Consider the following 14,603-nt stretch of genomic DNA (forward strand, 5'->3'; position numbering starts at 1 on the left):
GAATGTTCACTAGCCTCTTGAGCCATTTTTTCTTTCCCATACCAGCCTTTGCCTCAACCACCACAAATCCTTGCTGGAAATTCCTATGCCCTTGGGAATAACTTTCAGACTCAGTACATGCTCTGTGGTATTTACTGGTTTCAATATTTACTCTCAGAGTTCATGTTGGCAGGAGACTGTGTCTGCCCTGTGCACCATTGACTTTTTAAGAAATTAAGTGCTGGAGACAGAATGGGGGGGGAGGGGAGGTGAGGGGGAGGGGAGAGGCGTTACTTCCCTTGCATCCTGACTATCCTGGTTCAAATCCCTGGCAACATGTATGGTTCCTTGAGCACCACCACAGGGCACTCCTGAGCACAGAGTCAGGATAGCACCTGAGCACTGCTGGATGTACCTATTATTTTCTTTTCTGGGTGGGGGGTAACCTCTTAAAAACAAAAAAATCATTTAAAATGTAGCTTTTTGGGCCTGAGAGATAGTGTAGTGGGTATGATACTTGTTTTACAAGTGGCCAACCTGGGTTCAATCCCTGGCACTCCATACAGTCTCCCCAGAAATGCCAGGAGTGATCTCTGAGTGCGGGAGTGAGCACTGAGCACCACCAGGGGTGGCCTAAAAAGTCTTTTTTTTTTTTCTTTTTGGGTCACACTCAGTGATGCACAGGGGTTACTCCTGGCTCATGCACTCAGGAATCACTCCTGGCAGTGCTCAGGGGACCATATGGGATGCTGGGACTCAAATCTGGGTCGGCCACGTGCAAGGCAAATGCCCTACCACTGTGCTATCGCTCCAGCCCTAAAAAGTAATTTTAAATTAAAAAAATTAATAAATTTTTGGATGGGGAGGGAGGGAGGGAGGGAGGGAGGGAGAGAGAGAGAGAGAGAGAGAGAGAGAGAGAGAGAGAGAGAGAGAGAGAGAGAGAGCGCTCAGTTGGCAGAGAGCACATGCTGGAGGAGGCCTGGGTTCAATTCCTAAGATGCAGGTTCTCTGAGTACCACTGGGTATGCCCTCCCCTAAAGAAGAACAACAAAATACTACTTTTGTTTTTGGACCACATCCAACAGTGTTCAGGGAACCATGTGGTATAGGACTCCAGCATGCAAACTGAGTCCTCTAACCCCCTGAACCATCTTCATCTTTGGTAAAGTTTTATGTGCACATAATTGAGAAAAATCAATGAGCTAAAAACCAAACAAAAAAATCCCCAAACCCATTACATTTTCTGTCTAGAGGCTATATATTTTTAACTCTTTAAACTGATAATGTTTTCTTTTCTTTTTGGGTCACACCTGGCGATGCACAGGGGTTACTCCTGGCTCTGCACTCAGGAATCACTCCTGGCGGTGCTCAGGGGACCATATGGGATGCTGGGAATCAAACCGGGTCGACTGCATGCAAGGCAAATGCCCTACCCGCTGTGCTAATCGCTCCAGCCCCCTAAACTGATAATTTGATTTACCTTTCTATTTTTTTTTTTTTTTTTTTTTTTTTTTTTTTTTGCTTTTTGGGTCACACCTGGCGATGCACAAGGGTCACTCCTGGCTCTGCACTCAGGAATTACCCCTGGCGGTGCTCAGGGGACCATATGGGATGCTGGGAATCGAACCCGGGTCGGCCGCGTGCAAGGCAAACGCCCTACCCGCTGTGCTATCACTCCAGCCCTTACCTTTCTATTTTTACTTTTTTTTCTTTTTGGGTCACACTCGGTGATGCACAGGGGTTACTCCTGGCTCTGAACTCAGGAATTACTCCTGGCGGTGCTCAGGGGACCATATAGGATGCTGGGATTCGAACCCGGGTCGGCTGCATGCAAGGCAAACGCCCTACCACTGTGCTATCACTCCAGCCTCACCTTTCTATTTTTAATTAACATACATATCTGTGCTCAAGAATCACTCCTAGTGGTGTTCTGGGGACCATATGTGATGCCAGGGATAAAACAGGGGTTGGCTGTATGCAGGACAAGTGCCTTAGCCCCTGTATGATCTCTCTGGCTCCACACATTCTTTTTCTCTTTTTTTAACTGCGATATAGATTTGACATTATAACATCTTTAAATTTTCAGGTGTACAGGAGTCAGCAAGATAGTATAGCGGGTAGGGTGCTTGCCTTGCATGCAGCCGACCCAGGTTTAATCTCCAGCACCTCATATGGTCTCCAGAGCTGGGCAGGAATGATCCCTGAGCCAGGAGTAAATGCTGAGAGCACTGAGAGCAGCTATATGGCCCCAAACCCAAAACAAAACAAACTTTAGGTATCCAGTATTTTAATATATAAACGATGGTTTATCATTGTAGCAGAAATTAGCAACACTATCAGTTTATGCTATTTTTTTCCAGTTGTGGGAATATTAAGTGCTAGTCTTCACAAATATGATGATTACAAGGTAACATTGATGCTTATACTCATTATACCGTGCATCACATCTTTGAACTTTAAACCTCTGTACTGGGGCCAGGGAGGTGTTGCAATGGGTTGAGTGCATGCTTCACACACAGGAATCTGGGTTCCATCCAGACGAGTATTATGTGGTTCCCAGCAGTGCTGGGAATGATCCCCAAGCACGGTGTGGGGAGGAGCCTCTGAGCACCACCACCCCTAAAAATATCTGCCCTGTTCCCCTACTCCCATTCTTTTTGTTTGTTTGTTTTGCTTTTTGGGTCACACCAAGCGATGCTCAGAGGTTACTCCTGGCTCTGCACTCAGGAATTACCCCTGGCGGTGCTCAGGGGACCATATGGCGTGCAAGGCAAATGCCCTACCCGTAGTGCTATCACTTTAGCCCCATCCCACTCCCATTCTTTTTTTATTTATTTTATTATTTTTTTTAATTTTTGGGTAACACCCAGCGATGCACAGGGGTTACTCCTGGCTCTGAACTCAGGAATCACTCCTGGTGGTGCTCAGGGGACCATAAGGGATGCTGGGAATCTAACCCAGGTTGGCCGCATGCAAGCAAGTGCCTTACCTGCTGTGCTATTGCTCCAGCCCCCGCCACTCCCATTCTTGAGTACTAGAATCTTACTCTATTTTCTCTTTTGGTATTCTATGTGTGTGCTCTGTTCAGAATCTTTCTCAGCTCCTCTGAAATCGTGTCGTCATCATGCCCTCAAGGTCCATCAGTGTCTTTGCAGATAGCAAGAGGATTTCCTTTATCATGGTGAAGTGAAAACATACAAATCAGATAAGGTTGGCCAGCCTGACCTCCTGTACTTTCTTTCAAGCCTTGCCAGAAGTGATCCTTGAGCACAGCCAGCATGAGTCTGGAGGACTGCCCCCAAACAAAATAACACTATTAGCTGATTTTGCTTGTTGCTCCTGCCCTCATACCCTCTCTTGCTTTTCTTGTGTTGGGTGTAGACTTTTGCTTTGGGATAGGACTTCACTTGCTTTTCAGCCCTTCTCGCTGCCAATTTTGTGTTAAGCTTTATGGGATCTGCCAAGTCTGTTCACTTGCCCATTTGCTTTCTGCTTGCAACATTTTGTTGCCTTGTTCTCCTTTTCCATTCTTTGTGCCTGTGGTTTTATGCCCTTCAAAAATAAATTCCTGAAGCTGTCATTTCTTTGGGATTTCAGGGAGAGAGTGGAGGCCAGAGTCCACACCCAACCATTCAACTTGTCTTTAACTGGAGGTCTGTGCCCAGTTCCCAGCACACTGCTGCTCAGCAAATATTTATGGGTTGAATATGATATCAGAGTCATTGTCTTTCCCATCTTTGGAATTCAAAAGGGGGAAAATCCTTTGAAACAAGAGCTCCGTGGTTAGGATATTTATTGCTTCTCACCTGGAGTTCATTGGGTATTTGAATGATCAGACAACATTGTGCAGTGAGAATTGGGAACCTGGGCTTTGCCACCAAGTAATCATGAGGCTTTGGACGCCCAGCAACCCCTGCGCCTGTAGTCCCTTCCTAGGTAAAGTGGAGACAATGAAACCTTCTCTGCTGCCTTCAGCACATGGAAATGTTCTGTACCAAAGTGAAGGATTCAGTACCAAAGTTTCAGTAAGTGGTGTTTTCTTTATGCTTAAAATTAGCCTTCATACTTGAATTGCAAATTGGTCCCTAATTAATGCCCTTCAGTGCAAAATCTGGGGTTAACCAAACTGATGTTTAGACAGAGAGCAAAATTTTTTCAGCTGAGAGGAAAGAAACGTTCTTAGTATTCGGGTCAATCTGTGCGGCAGCTTCTCAGTCTAGCCGTGGATTCGGAATTCTCCCTGGGAGTTACGAAAACCGTGGGTCTGGGGGTTGGAGTCACTGTAAATCGGGTACTTGCAAGCAGCCGACACGGGGTGGATTCCAGGCACCCTCTCTGGTCTCCAGAACACGGCCAGGAGTCATCCAGGGGTACAGAGACAGGAGCATTGCCCGGTGTAGCCCTTAAATCACACCAAACCAAATCAAACAACAACTCCCCAAATAATTGTCGATCTGTCCTGCAGACCCCAAAGGAAAAGACAGGTTTGCTAGGTGAGGGTCGCCTTAGCCTCCTCTTGCAAGTTAGTCAAGCAGTCTGAGTCAGAAACACCTGCCCCCCCCACCCCCTACCCCGCACTGATCCGGACGCTGAGGTCCTACAGCCCACTGTGATCTTTTCCTGAAAGTCCCCCGGTCTATTTGCAGAGGTTCCCCCTTCCCCTAGAGGCGAAACTGAGGCAGCGCCCTGGGAAAGCTGGGAAGAGAACTCCTTGCCGCCCAGGTTTCGCCTCGACCCTCCTATCAGCCCCCATGCCTCCCGATCCATTCGAGGGCCCCCAAGCCTCGCCTCCGGGGGGATCGCTGAGCGCCCAGCCGGGGTCTGGGTGGCTAGCGCCGCCAGGTGAGGGCGGGGCCCGCAGGACGCCGCCCCGCCCCTAACTCCGCCCCGCCCCGCCCCCGAGGCGCCCGAGCCGCGGAGCGCTCGCCCCGCCCCCTCCCGACCCGCCGCGCCGGCTCCCGCCTCCCTCCCTTTCCGCTGCCGAGGCGGCGGGAGCCGAGCCCGAGCGGACCGAGCCGCGGCTGCTGCCGGCGGCGGGCGCAGAGGCGGCGGCGGCGGCGGCGGCGGCGGCGGCGCGGGCTGCGGGCGGCGGCCATGGCGCGGCGGCGGCCCTGCTGAGTCCGCCACTCCGGGCGCCAGGAGGCGGCCGCGCGAGGCGGCCCGGGCCGGGCGGCAGCATGCGGAGCGGCGAGGAGCTGGACGGCTTCGAGGGCGAGGCCTCGAGCACCTCCATGATCTCGGGCGCCAGCAGCCCGTACCAGCCCACCACCGAGCCGGTGAGCCAGCGCCGCGGGCTGGCGGGCCTGCGCTGCGACCCCGACTACCTGCGCGGCACGCTCGGCTGCCTCAAGGTCGCCCAAGTGGTAGGTGCCGGGTGGGGCCCCAGGTGCTGGCGGGCGGCCTAGCCGCGCGCCTTCCCTCCGCGCGCCCCTTTCGGGGGGCGCAGGCCCGGCCGGCCGCCCACCCCCTTCCCGCCCCGCGCGGGGGTCCCCGGGCCGCCCTCCCCGGCGCCTCCGGGGACCCCCGCCTCTGGCCTCTCCACTCCACCCAGGTGAGCGCCTCCTCCCCGAACACCTGCCCCCGGGCCTACCTGTCCGCGCCCGCCTCGCCCTCGCGAGCCCGTTTCTCGCCTGAGCTTGGCGAGGCCGCGACGCCCGGCCCCGGGCACAGCTGGTCGCAGCAACTGGTGGCAGGATTTCGGGCCCCGCACCACCTCCACCCTCCCGAGCGGCCGCGCTTCCCGCCCTGGCGCCGGTGGCCGCGTTCCCCTGCGGCGCCTCGCAGGCTCGCTGTGGACATCGGTCACGGTCAATATTTGTTGAATGGAGACTCGGAGCCCGGGAGGCGCCGAGAGCTTGCGCGGCCGAGCCTGGTGGCTTCCTGGCCGCTCACCTAGGAGCCGGCACTGTCATCCCCGCGTCCTCTGTCCCCAGCACGGCGGGCGGCCAGCGTTGCCCACTTGGTACCCAGAGTCGAATCTTCCCGGCCGGGCCAGCGGTTCTGGAGGGAAGAGAAACTACTTTTGGTGGGACTTGTCTCCATGCTCAAAATTCTCATTTTTAACCCCCGGCAGTTTAGGTCAGGGGCGGCCCGGCCACTCTCTTGTGACTTTCAAACAGGCCTCTCTGGGCAGTGGCTTAGCTCTGTGGTGGACAGAACCTGTTCCGACCAGAAAAAACTGCAGAGTCCCAAATCCCCGGCCCCAGCTCGGCCTCCTGCCCAGGCGCCTCGCACCACCCAGGCGAGCAAGCCCAGCGACCCACTGGCTTGGCAGCCAGAGAAGCCATTTGCACCCTTTGTTTCTCCCAAGCGTTGATCTTCTCGCGCTTTCTTGAGAACGTAGATAAACATTCCTGCGGAATAATTTAATATGGGGGTCACCCTTTAAATAAAGGTCCCAGTGTTGGAAAATGCGTGGAATCTTAGCTTGGTTTCATCTCTCTTGGATCTGAGGCCCTTCTGCCGAGGGCCGGTGGCTGATTTTGAAGGAAGGACCAATGGAGCAGGTTCGCCCTCTCTGGAATTTTAAATTAATCTTATCTAGTAAGCTGGAATGTTCTCAGGTATACTGGCTCTGTCATCAGGCCTCCCTGGTAGCGGAGAGCACAGAGGAGCTGTGGAGGTGTATAACTCGCTGCTTGAAGTCGGAGGTGGCCAGATAAATAGAAATGAATCAAGAGCAGCATGGGACCGGGTCCAGGCATCTGCTAAGACCTGGCTTTGCTTGCTTTGAACTTTTGGAAGTAAAATTCACCACCCAGAGAATCTAATATAAGAGTGTAGCCCAGTAGTATAAATAGTTGAGGTGTTGATTGTCACTTCTCTGCTGAATTTAGTCACCTAAGGCCAGGCAATGAAAACCAGCGGGATTTACCACGGCTTGGTGGGTTGGAGCTGTTTTTTGTTTTTTGTTTTTGTGGTAGAGCTTTACTTGCCGTCTGGAAGAACTTGGTTACCCAGCCCTGGGATTCTTCCCTAACGCTAACCATTTGTCTAATCTTGAGAACTGAATTGAAGAGGTTCTGCCGGGTTGAGGAGAAGGGTGTCGCATGGGCTGAGTATGGCAGCTTGAAACTGCCTCCTTGTCCTTCTTAGCCTTGCTTTGAAACTAGGATACTTAAGGGAGAAGAACCCTACAGCCCACCCCCAAGATATTGGACTCTAAGTGTAGTTTAACCTTTTTTGAGGGGTGGGGTGGGTGCTGGCATTTGAATCCAAAGACCTCATGGGCCCTAAATTTAAAGTGAAAAGTAAGAAAAAGTCATTATGAAACTGTTTACAAAATAGTTACAAAAGTCAGAGTCAGAATCCCTGTTAAGGCGCTTAATAGAGGGACCTGGGTTATGACTGAGTGGCCTGGATAACTTGCTGCCCAGACTTGCCTGCACCATTGGGGTCCTGGCAGCCCCACTGTCTGGGATCCTGGTGAGGAGAAAGGAAAAAATAATAACATAGTCCTTGTAACATAGTGTCATGTTAACATAGAAGGGTCAGGAAAATGGCTCAGCAGGCTGGAAGGTTGAGTTCCCTGGTTCCATCACTACTGGTAAGACATCTGGGCACTGATGTTGGGTGATCCCCAACCAAAAAAAATAATACACCAAAATCTGGGGCTGGAGCGATAGCACAGCGGGTAGGGCATTTGCCTTGTACTCGGCCAACCCGGGTTCGATTCCCAGCATCCCTTAAGGTCCCCTGAGCACCACCAGGAATGATTCCCGAGTGCATGAGCCAGGAGTAACCCCGGTGCATCGCCAGGTGTGACCCAAACAGCAAAAAACAAACAAACAAACAAACAAACAAAAAACCCACCACATCAGCAGGAGGGAGGGATAGTACAGTCAGTAAAAAAGTTACCACTCTTGGGTTTTGAATAAAATTAGCCTTTATTTTTGTTTTTGTTTCCACTTCCTTCCCTTTCTGAATATCCCCCTTGAGTCTGCTGTGCTGGTCCTATCCTTGCTTGCATTCCTGGTGCCCTGGGTTTGGACTCCAAGGATCACAGGCAGAGCCATAGGTGAGGCTGTGCTAGGTACGAGCTCTCCAAGTCGTGCATACACAGTAAGGGCTCTGCTCGAATCATAGCCCTGAGCCCCTGCAATTTTTTTTTTTTTGATGGGCATTTTTTAGTGTGGTCTGTGCTCTTTGAAACCTGTAATTCCTTGCACTCAAGGTGGGGTCAGTACTGTTATCTCTGAGGGCTTCCTCTGGATCCTCATTTGTTTTTTGAGTCATGACCTGCATTTCATCAAGGGTCCCCTAGCGATTTACATACATATTCAAGATGAAGGTTTACTTGTCAGTATCATTTTAGGGTTAAAACCTCCCCTAGAGGACTGGAGAGATAGTTCAGTGGGTAGGGTACTTGCCTTGCATGCAGCTGACCAGGGTTCCATATGGTCCCCTGAGTACCTCCAGGAGTAATTCCTGAGTGTAGAGACAGGAGTAACCCCTGAGCACTGTGAGGTGTGGTCAAAAACATTATCTCCCTCCCTCATGCCTGCCCAAGCCTAACCCCCGGCAGCCACTTGCTTCCACAATCCAAAAATTGCTGCCATACCAGGGCCTGACTCCCTATCAGGACAGACTTCACTAAGATATTATCTGCTGAAAATTCAGGAATGTGGGTTTTGTGACTGAAATCTCCAGGCTTTCTTGGAGTTGGGATGGGCTACCTCCCTCCACTTCCCAATACTCTGGAAGCATTGGCAGTCACCGCCATGAACCACTATGTAAGCTCTACTACTGGCCTTGCTTCCGAGACCCATAAATAAATATTGAAAGAGATCAGAAGTCGCAGTTAATCTCAGACCTGCACAAAGCTGAACAGACGGAGGGGGGGCAGGTCAGCCTGGTACCCACCCAAGCAGAGCCCCTGGCAGCTGCTTGCTCCCACAATCCAAAATTGTCACCATACCCCTGGCCTGGCTCCACCATCTCAGGATGGATCTCACCAAGGCATAATCTGCTGAAAATTATGGTGTGCAGGTTTTGTGACTGAAATCTTCAGGCTTTCTTGGGGTTAGGTTGGGCTACCTCCCCCAGACCTCCCTGTATTTCCAGAAGCCTCGGCAGTCACATCCACAACCCAAAGCAGCCACCCAATTGAAAAGCTACTCCAACTTTACTGTCCCGATAAAAATACTGAATGCCTGGAACAAACACCATGACTTCTTAACACCTGTATTGCAAACCATAATGGACAAAAGGAAAAGGAGAGAGAGAGCAAGAAGGAAAGTGCCTCCCATAGAGGGAGGCTGGGGGTGAGGGGGTGGGGGGTTGGGGGATGGTGGTGGGGAAACAGGGGACATTGGTGGTGGGAAATGTACACTGGTGGAGGGATGGGTCCTGGATCATTGTATGACTGAAACCCAATTATGAACAGCTTTGTAATGGTCTGTCTCACGGATAGTCAATTAAAAATTTTTTTAAAAAAGTAATGTCGATTTCATGCCCAATTCAATCAGCTTAAACAATGGCTGAATAAATAGCAGTACTCCTACATTAAAAAAAAAACCCAAAAACCTAAAACCAAAAAACCTCATCCAGAGAGGCTGGGGAGATAGTGCAATGTCTAAAAGCATTTGCCTTACAGATGACTGAACTTAGTTCGATCCCTGGCACCCCATTTAGTCCCTCAAGCACTGATAGGAGTGATGCCTTCTCCAGAGCCAGGATAAGCCCCAAGCATCGCTAGGTATGGTCCCCCAAATAAAAATAAATGGGGAAAAAAAAACAATGTAGAGAGGCCCAGGCGATTGTAGAGAGGCTAAGACATTTAATTTGCATTTGACAAACCTCACTTTGATTCCCGACACTATATATGAGCACCTCAGAGCCAGGAATAGTGCCTGAGGACTGCCCGTGTGGCCTTAAAGCAAAACAAAACAAAACACCTTACCCAGGTCCTAGCAATCAGTTCTTTATCAGACCCATTAATGTCAACTTCAAGGCTGAGGTTTTTCTGTAAAGTGAGAATCCTTTGCAAGAATCCTCCAAGGATTAAGTGAATGAGGTAATGCTTAGAAATTAGCACCTGGCTTATTAAGCTCTGAGTGTGTAATAAACGTTAGCTAGCACTCTTTCTAATTAATTATTTCCTGTCTCTAAGGAAACTTGGAGCATACAGCATCCCAAATCATAATAATGTATTTGAATTAAAGATAGTTTTGTTATTTGCTTTTTAGGCCACACTCAGTGGTGCCTATCCCTGATTCTGATGGGGGCTAGGGAACCATATGCGTTGCCAGAGATTGAACCCAGGTTGGCCCTGGTCAGACAAGTGCCCTGCCCGCTGTACTATCGCTTCAGCCCCTAATCGATTCTTTAAATGGAAAGTTCCGTGATAGCAAAAACCTGAAATATTATGAAGATTATTCCATGTGCATAGGTTATGAATGAAACGCAGGCCCTGAAGGAGAACAAAAGGGGGTGAAGCACATCATTTCCCTGCGGGGTGCTCAGGTGCATGAAGTCCTCACCTGGTCCCCTGAGGCAGGAGGACCCCTGAGCATGGCCAGGTGTGGCCCAAAACCAAAGGAAGAGTGAAACTCAAGCCTGCCTCTTAAATTGGGGAGAGTATCTCCTGAGGTTCTCTGAAACAGCATAACCGTGTGCTTTTGTGAAACTCTTACTTCAGCTGTTGATTTAAATGCCTCCTTCCGGGGCTGGAGCAATAGCACAGCGGGTAGGGTGTTTGCCTTGCACGCAGCCGACCCGGGTTCGATTCCCAGCATCCCATATGGTTCCCCGAGCACCGCCAGGAGTAATTCCTGAGTGCATGAGCCAGGAATAACCCCCGTGCATCACCGGGTGTGACCCCCCCCAAAAAAAATGCCTCCCTCCTTCTTATGGACCCAGGTTCGGTTTATTGGGCTCCCAGGCATCCTGTCATTGGCCTTCCACCCCGTGCTGCTGTGTTGTGGTGCGGGGACTGTCACGGGCTAGCCACCAACTCCTGGGGCCTGGGACTTTGCCTTTCTCGTGTGGGGGATAGGGAGGTGGGGCCCCACCCTGCAGTGCTCAGGGTCTGTTGGCAGCCCTGTGCTTGGGGGTGTGGAGGGCTCTGCTGGGTGCTAGGCCTTAACCGTGTGACCTTCCCGCCCTGAGGTTCTGACTTTCAGGTCCCGTGGCTGGTGCCTGTGGGAACTGAACATTGAACGCAGGCTGTTTGATTTGGGGGTATGCTCCTTTTTCCTCCCCTTAACGTTGTTGTGGGGGCGAGTCCTGGGGTTCCAGGTCAGGAGCTGGTCCCTGCAGAGCACGCACTCTGCCCCTTGAGCCACCTCCCTGGCTCCTGGCCGGGTGTTTTACTGCGTCCGCTTGTCCTTTTGAGTTGTTCCAGGGAGTGGGGCTTGAGACCTTGAGACCAAGGACATTTCTTTGGAGATTTCTTGAGTAGCCTGGTGACCTTTTGGGTGATTCCTGTGCTGAAGCAATAGACGTGCAAGAACTGGTCTCTTGGGGCTGGAGGAATAGCACAGCGGGTAGGGCGTTTACCTTGCACGCGACTGACCCAGGTTCTCGAATCCCAGCATCCCATATGGTCCCCTGAGCACCGCCAGGGGTGATTCCTGAGTGCAGAGCCAGGAGTAACCCCTGTGCATCGCCGGGTGTGACCAAAAAAAAAAGCAAAAAAAAAAAACAAAAACTGGTCTCTCAGGGGCTTGGGACGGTTCTGCAGTGCCCTGCTCCTGCGCAGTGGCTGCCTGCTGCAGACCCACCGACTCTCCCAAGGAGAGGAGAGGCTGTGAGAGGTGCGGGGAGCCAAGTCAGCCTTTCAGCCCAGAAGACCTCTCCATGAGCTCCTCTGCTCCCCTCCCACCCTCACTGACAGGCGCCTCGAGGCTTTCGGGCAACATTACCAGAGTGGGGGGATGGAGCTGTTAGCATCATTTCTCACTCTGGGGGGCTCCATTGCTGTGGAGATTGCTGTGCCGCAGTGCATCCTGACTTTCCCCGTTGAGCCCCGAAGTGGGCATAACCAAGCATTTTCAGAATTGTGAGAGGAAGGGGAAGGGGCTGATGTTTGGTTAGGCAGCTCAAAAGACAAATGGGAGTGTGTGCCTGCCAGGGATGGGTGACACGTGTCATGTGTTTGATGGAGACCCGGTCAGCTCCCAGCTGATCTGTGGTTTGGGGGTCTACAGGTGATGGCAGCAAGCTAGTGGCTGTGTTTTGTTGCCTTGGCTTTTTGCTTTGGTGCTCCAAGTAAAGAAAGCCATGTCCTCTTCCCCCGGGGGAGACTTGCCTGTAGAAATCATCTTCCCATCAAGGACTCTTAGTAAAATACATTCTAGCCGAGGAGGGGTTGAAACTGTGCTTGAGGTTTTATGACAGTTGGAAATAGTAAATGTAGGCCTGAGAGACAGTATCATGGACACGGTGCTTACCTACATGTAGCCTACCGGGCTCGAACCCTGATACCACGTATAGCCCCTGAGACCTACTATACTCAGAGTGATCCTTTAGCAAGCCTCGAGTGCAGCTGTGTATGTGGCCCCGACTGCCTCCCCCCCAAGAAAGAAAAGAAAATGATAAATGTGTCATCGAAGCCCTCAAGTACATGGTATTCGTCTTTTTTTGTCAAACCAGACAATAACAGTTTAAGGAAAGAATATTATAGACCAGTCATCGTTACGAGCATAGAAACAGAAATCCTCCACAAAATACTGGGAAAGCAAATACTGGGAAAGAAAAACTGCAATATTGCATAGAGAGAATCGTACTTCACAGCCAATTATGACATCCCAGAAGACCAAGATTTGGTCAGTTTTTGGTTATTTTGGGTCCTACCTAGTGGTGCTCAAGGGCTACTCCTGGCTTGGTGCTCTGGTGGTGTTCCTGGAGAAGCTTGGGGGACCATGTGGTGCCAGGGATAGAATCTGGGAGTTCCTGCAAAACAGGTCATTTGGACGATTAAGCTCTCTCCCTGGCCCCTGTTCAGCATTTGAAAAATCAGTAGTTGTAATTCACTCTATTAATAGCTTATAGAATAAAAAACACATAAATCTAGAAAAAGTATTTGACAGAATTCAGCATTCATTCATTGTAAATACTGCCAACAAAATAGGAAGAGATGGGAATTTCCTCAAGCTGAATAAAAATTGTACCACAGACTGATGGCTAACTAGTTGCAGAAGAATTAATGAACATGGGGGTGCTGTTGATGGAGCTTGAGTCAGCTGCATGCAAGGTAAGTGCCTTAGCTGCTGTCCTATAGCTCTGAGCCTCCACTGTGACGCGTTTTTCAATTGAAAACACGAAGCAATCTTTGTTCTGTTTTGGGCTCACTCCCAGTGATGCTCAGGGGTTACTCGGAAATTACTTTTGGTGGTGCTTGGGGTACCATACAGGATGCAGGGGGTTGAACTTGGGTCGACTGCATGCAAGGCCAGCGCTCTAACCACTCTACTATTGCTCCAGGCCCATATAACCAAGCAATCTGGACTCTAGTAAATGCTTAATAAATTTGATGATGCTCATAGCAAAATTTCTTTCATTTGGAAGGAATTACCTTCATCTATTAAAAAACATTATAATACTGAAGAGAATTTGAACAAGGAGAAGGGAAAAACAAATCCTCCTTTTGTGACTGTTGATCATCTGGGTATTTTCCTTCTCGAGCCTCTGTGACCCCTGTGTTGTGAGGAATGAAGCTGTCATTCCTCTTTGGAATTGTTTTACATATATGTATACATATATGTATGTATATATATTTATCACTGTCACTGTCATCCCGTTGCTCATCGATTTGTTTGAGCGGGCGCCAGTAAGGTCTCTCATTGAGACACTTATTGTTACTGTTTTTGGCATATCCAATACGCATGGGTAGCTTGCCAGGCTCTGCCGCGCGGGTTCGATACTCTCGGTAGCTTGCCGGGCTCTCTGAGAGGGGCGGAGGAATCGAACTCAGGTCGGCCACTTGAAAGGCGAACCCCCAACCGCTGTGCTATATATGAGCAATCCCGTTAACTTTCCGGATTTCAACAGATTATGCACTCCTCACACCATGGCTGGAGGGCTACTGACCAGTACTCACCCAGTACTGACCAGTGGAGCCAGCAGGTGCTCTGCCTCCTCCGCTGCCTAAAGAGTTCTTTCTCCGCACCCCCGAGGGCCTTGGCTCCTACTTGGGAGTTGCTCAAGCCTGTCCTGGCGTCGGAGAGGAAGCCTCCGGGGCTCTGTGCCTCTTCCTGCCCTGTCTGCTGCAGCCTGCGCTGAGCACATGGGTTTCCACCACTGTAAGGTTTGAGTTTGTCGCCAGCCACAGTCTTTCTTTTTAAATGCCCCAGGTGCTGGAATAACTGGATTACCAGGATTACCAGGATTCTGACCTGCAAGTCTTTGCTGTAGGTGCTGCTGCTGCTTTTTTTTTTTTTAAGTTGTTTTCTGTTTTGAGAGGCCACACCTGGTGGTGCTTCCCCACACCCCCCAATTTTTGGGCCCTACTGGGAGGTACTCAAAGATTACTCCTGGCTCTGCACTTAGGGATCACTCTTGGCTATCTGGGGTGCCAGGAATTGAAACTGGGTCATCTGCATGGGAGCCGGGGATTGAACCCAGGTGATCCACATGCAAGGCAAACCCCCTACCCGCTGTGCAATCTCTCTGCCCCCTAGATT

At 50.8% G+C, this 14,603-nt stretch overlaps 1 protein-coding gene across 1 annotated transcript in view; it reads left to right on the top strand.

Annotated features, from left to right (window-relative positions):
* Window positions 1–5,033: 5,033 nt before the first annotated feature.
* Window positions 5,034–14,603, top strand: part of CMTM4 (CKLF like MARVEL transmembrane domain containing 4) — a 50,882-nt gene continuing 41,312 nt past the window's right edge. Inside the window, exon 1 of the mRNA XM_004600623.2 lies at window positions 5,034–5,342. Within this exon, the coding sequence (XP_004600680.1) occupies window positions 5,157–5,342 (186 nt within the window). The 5' untranslated portion in view covers window positions 5,034–5,156. The remainder of the gene's footprint in view (window positions 5,343–14,603) is intronic.

The sequence above is a fragment of the Sorex araneus genome, chromosome 8 (assembly GCF_027595985.1).
Source record: "Sorex araneus isolate mSorAra2 chromosome 8, mSorAra2.pri, whole genome shotgun sequence".
Classification (NCBI taxonomy): Eukaryota; Metazoa; Chordata; class Mammalia; order Eulipotyphla; family Soricidae; genus Sorex; species Sorex araneus.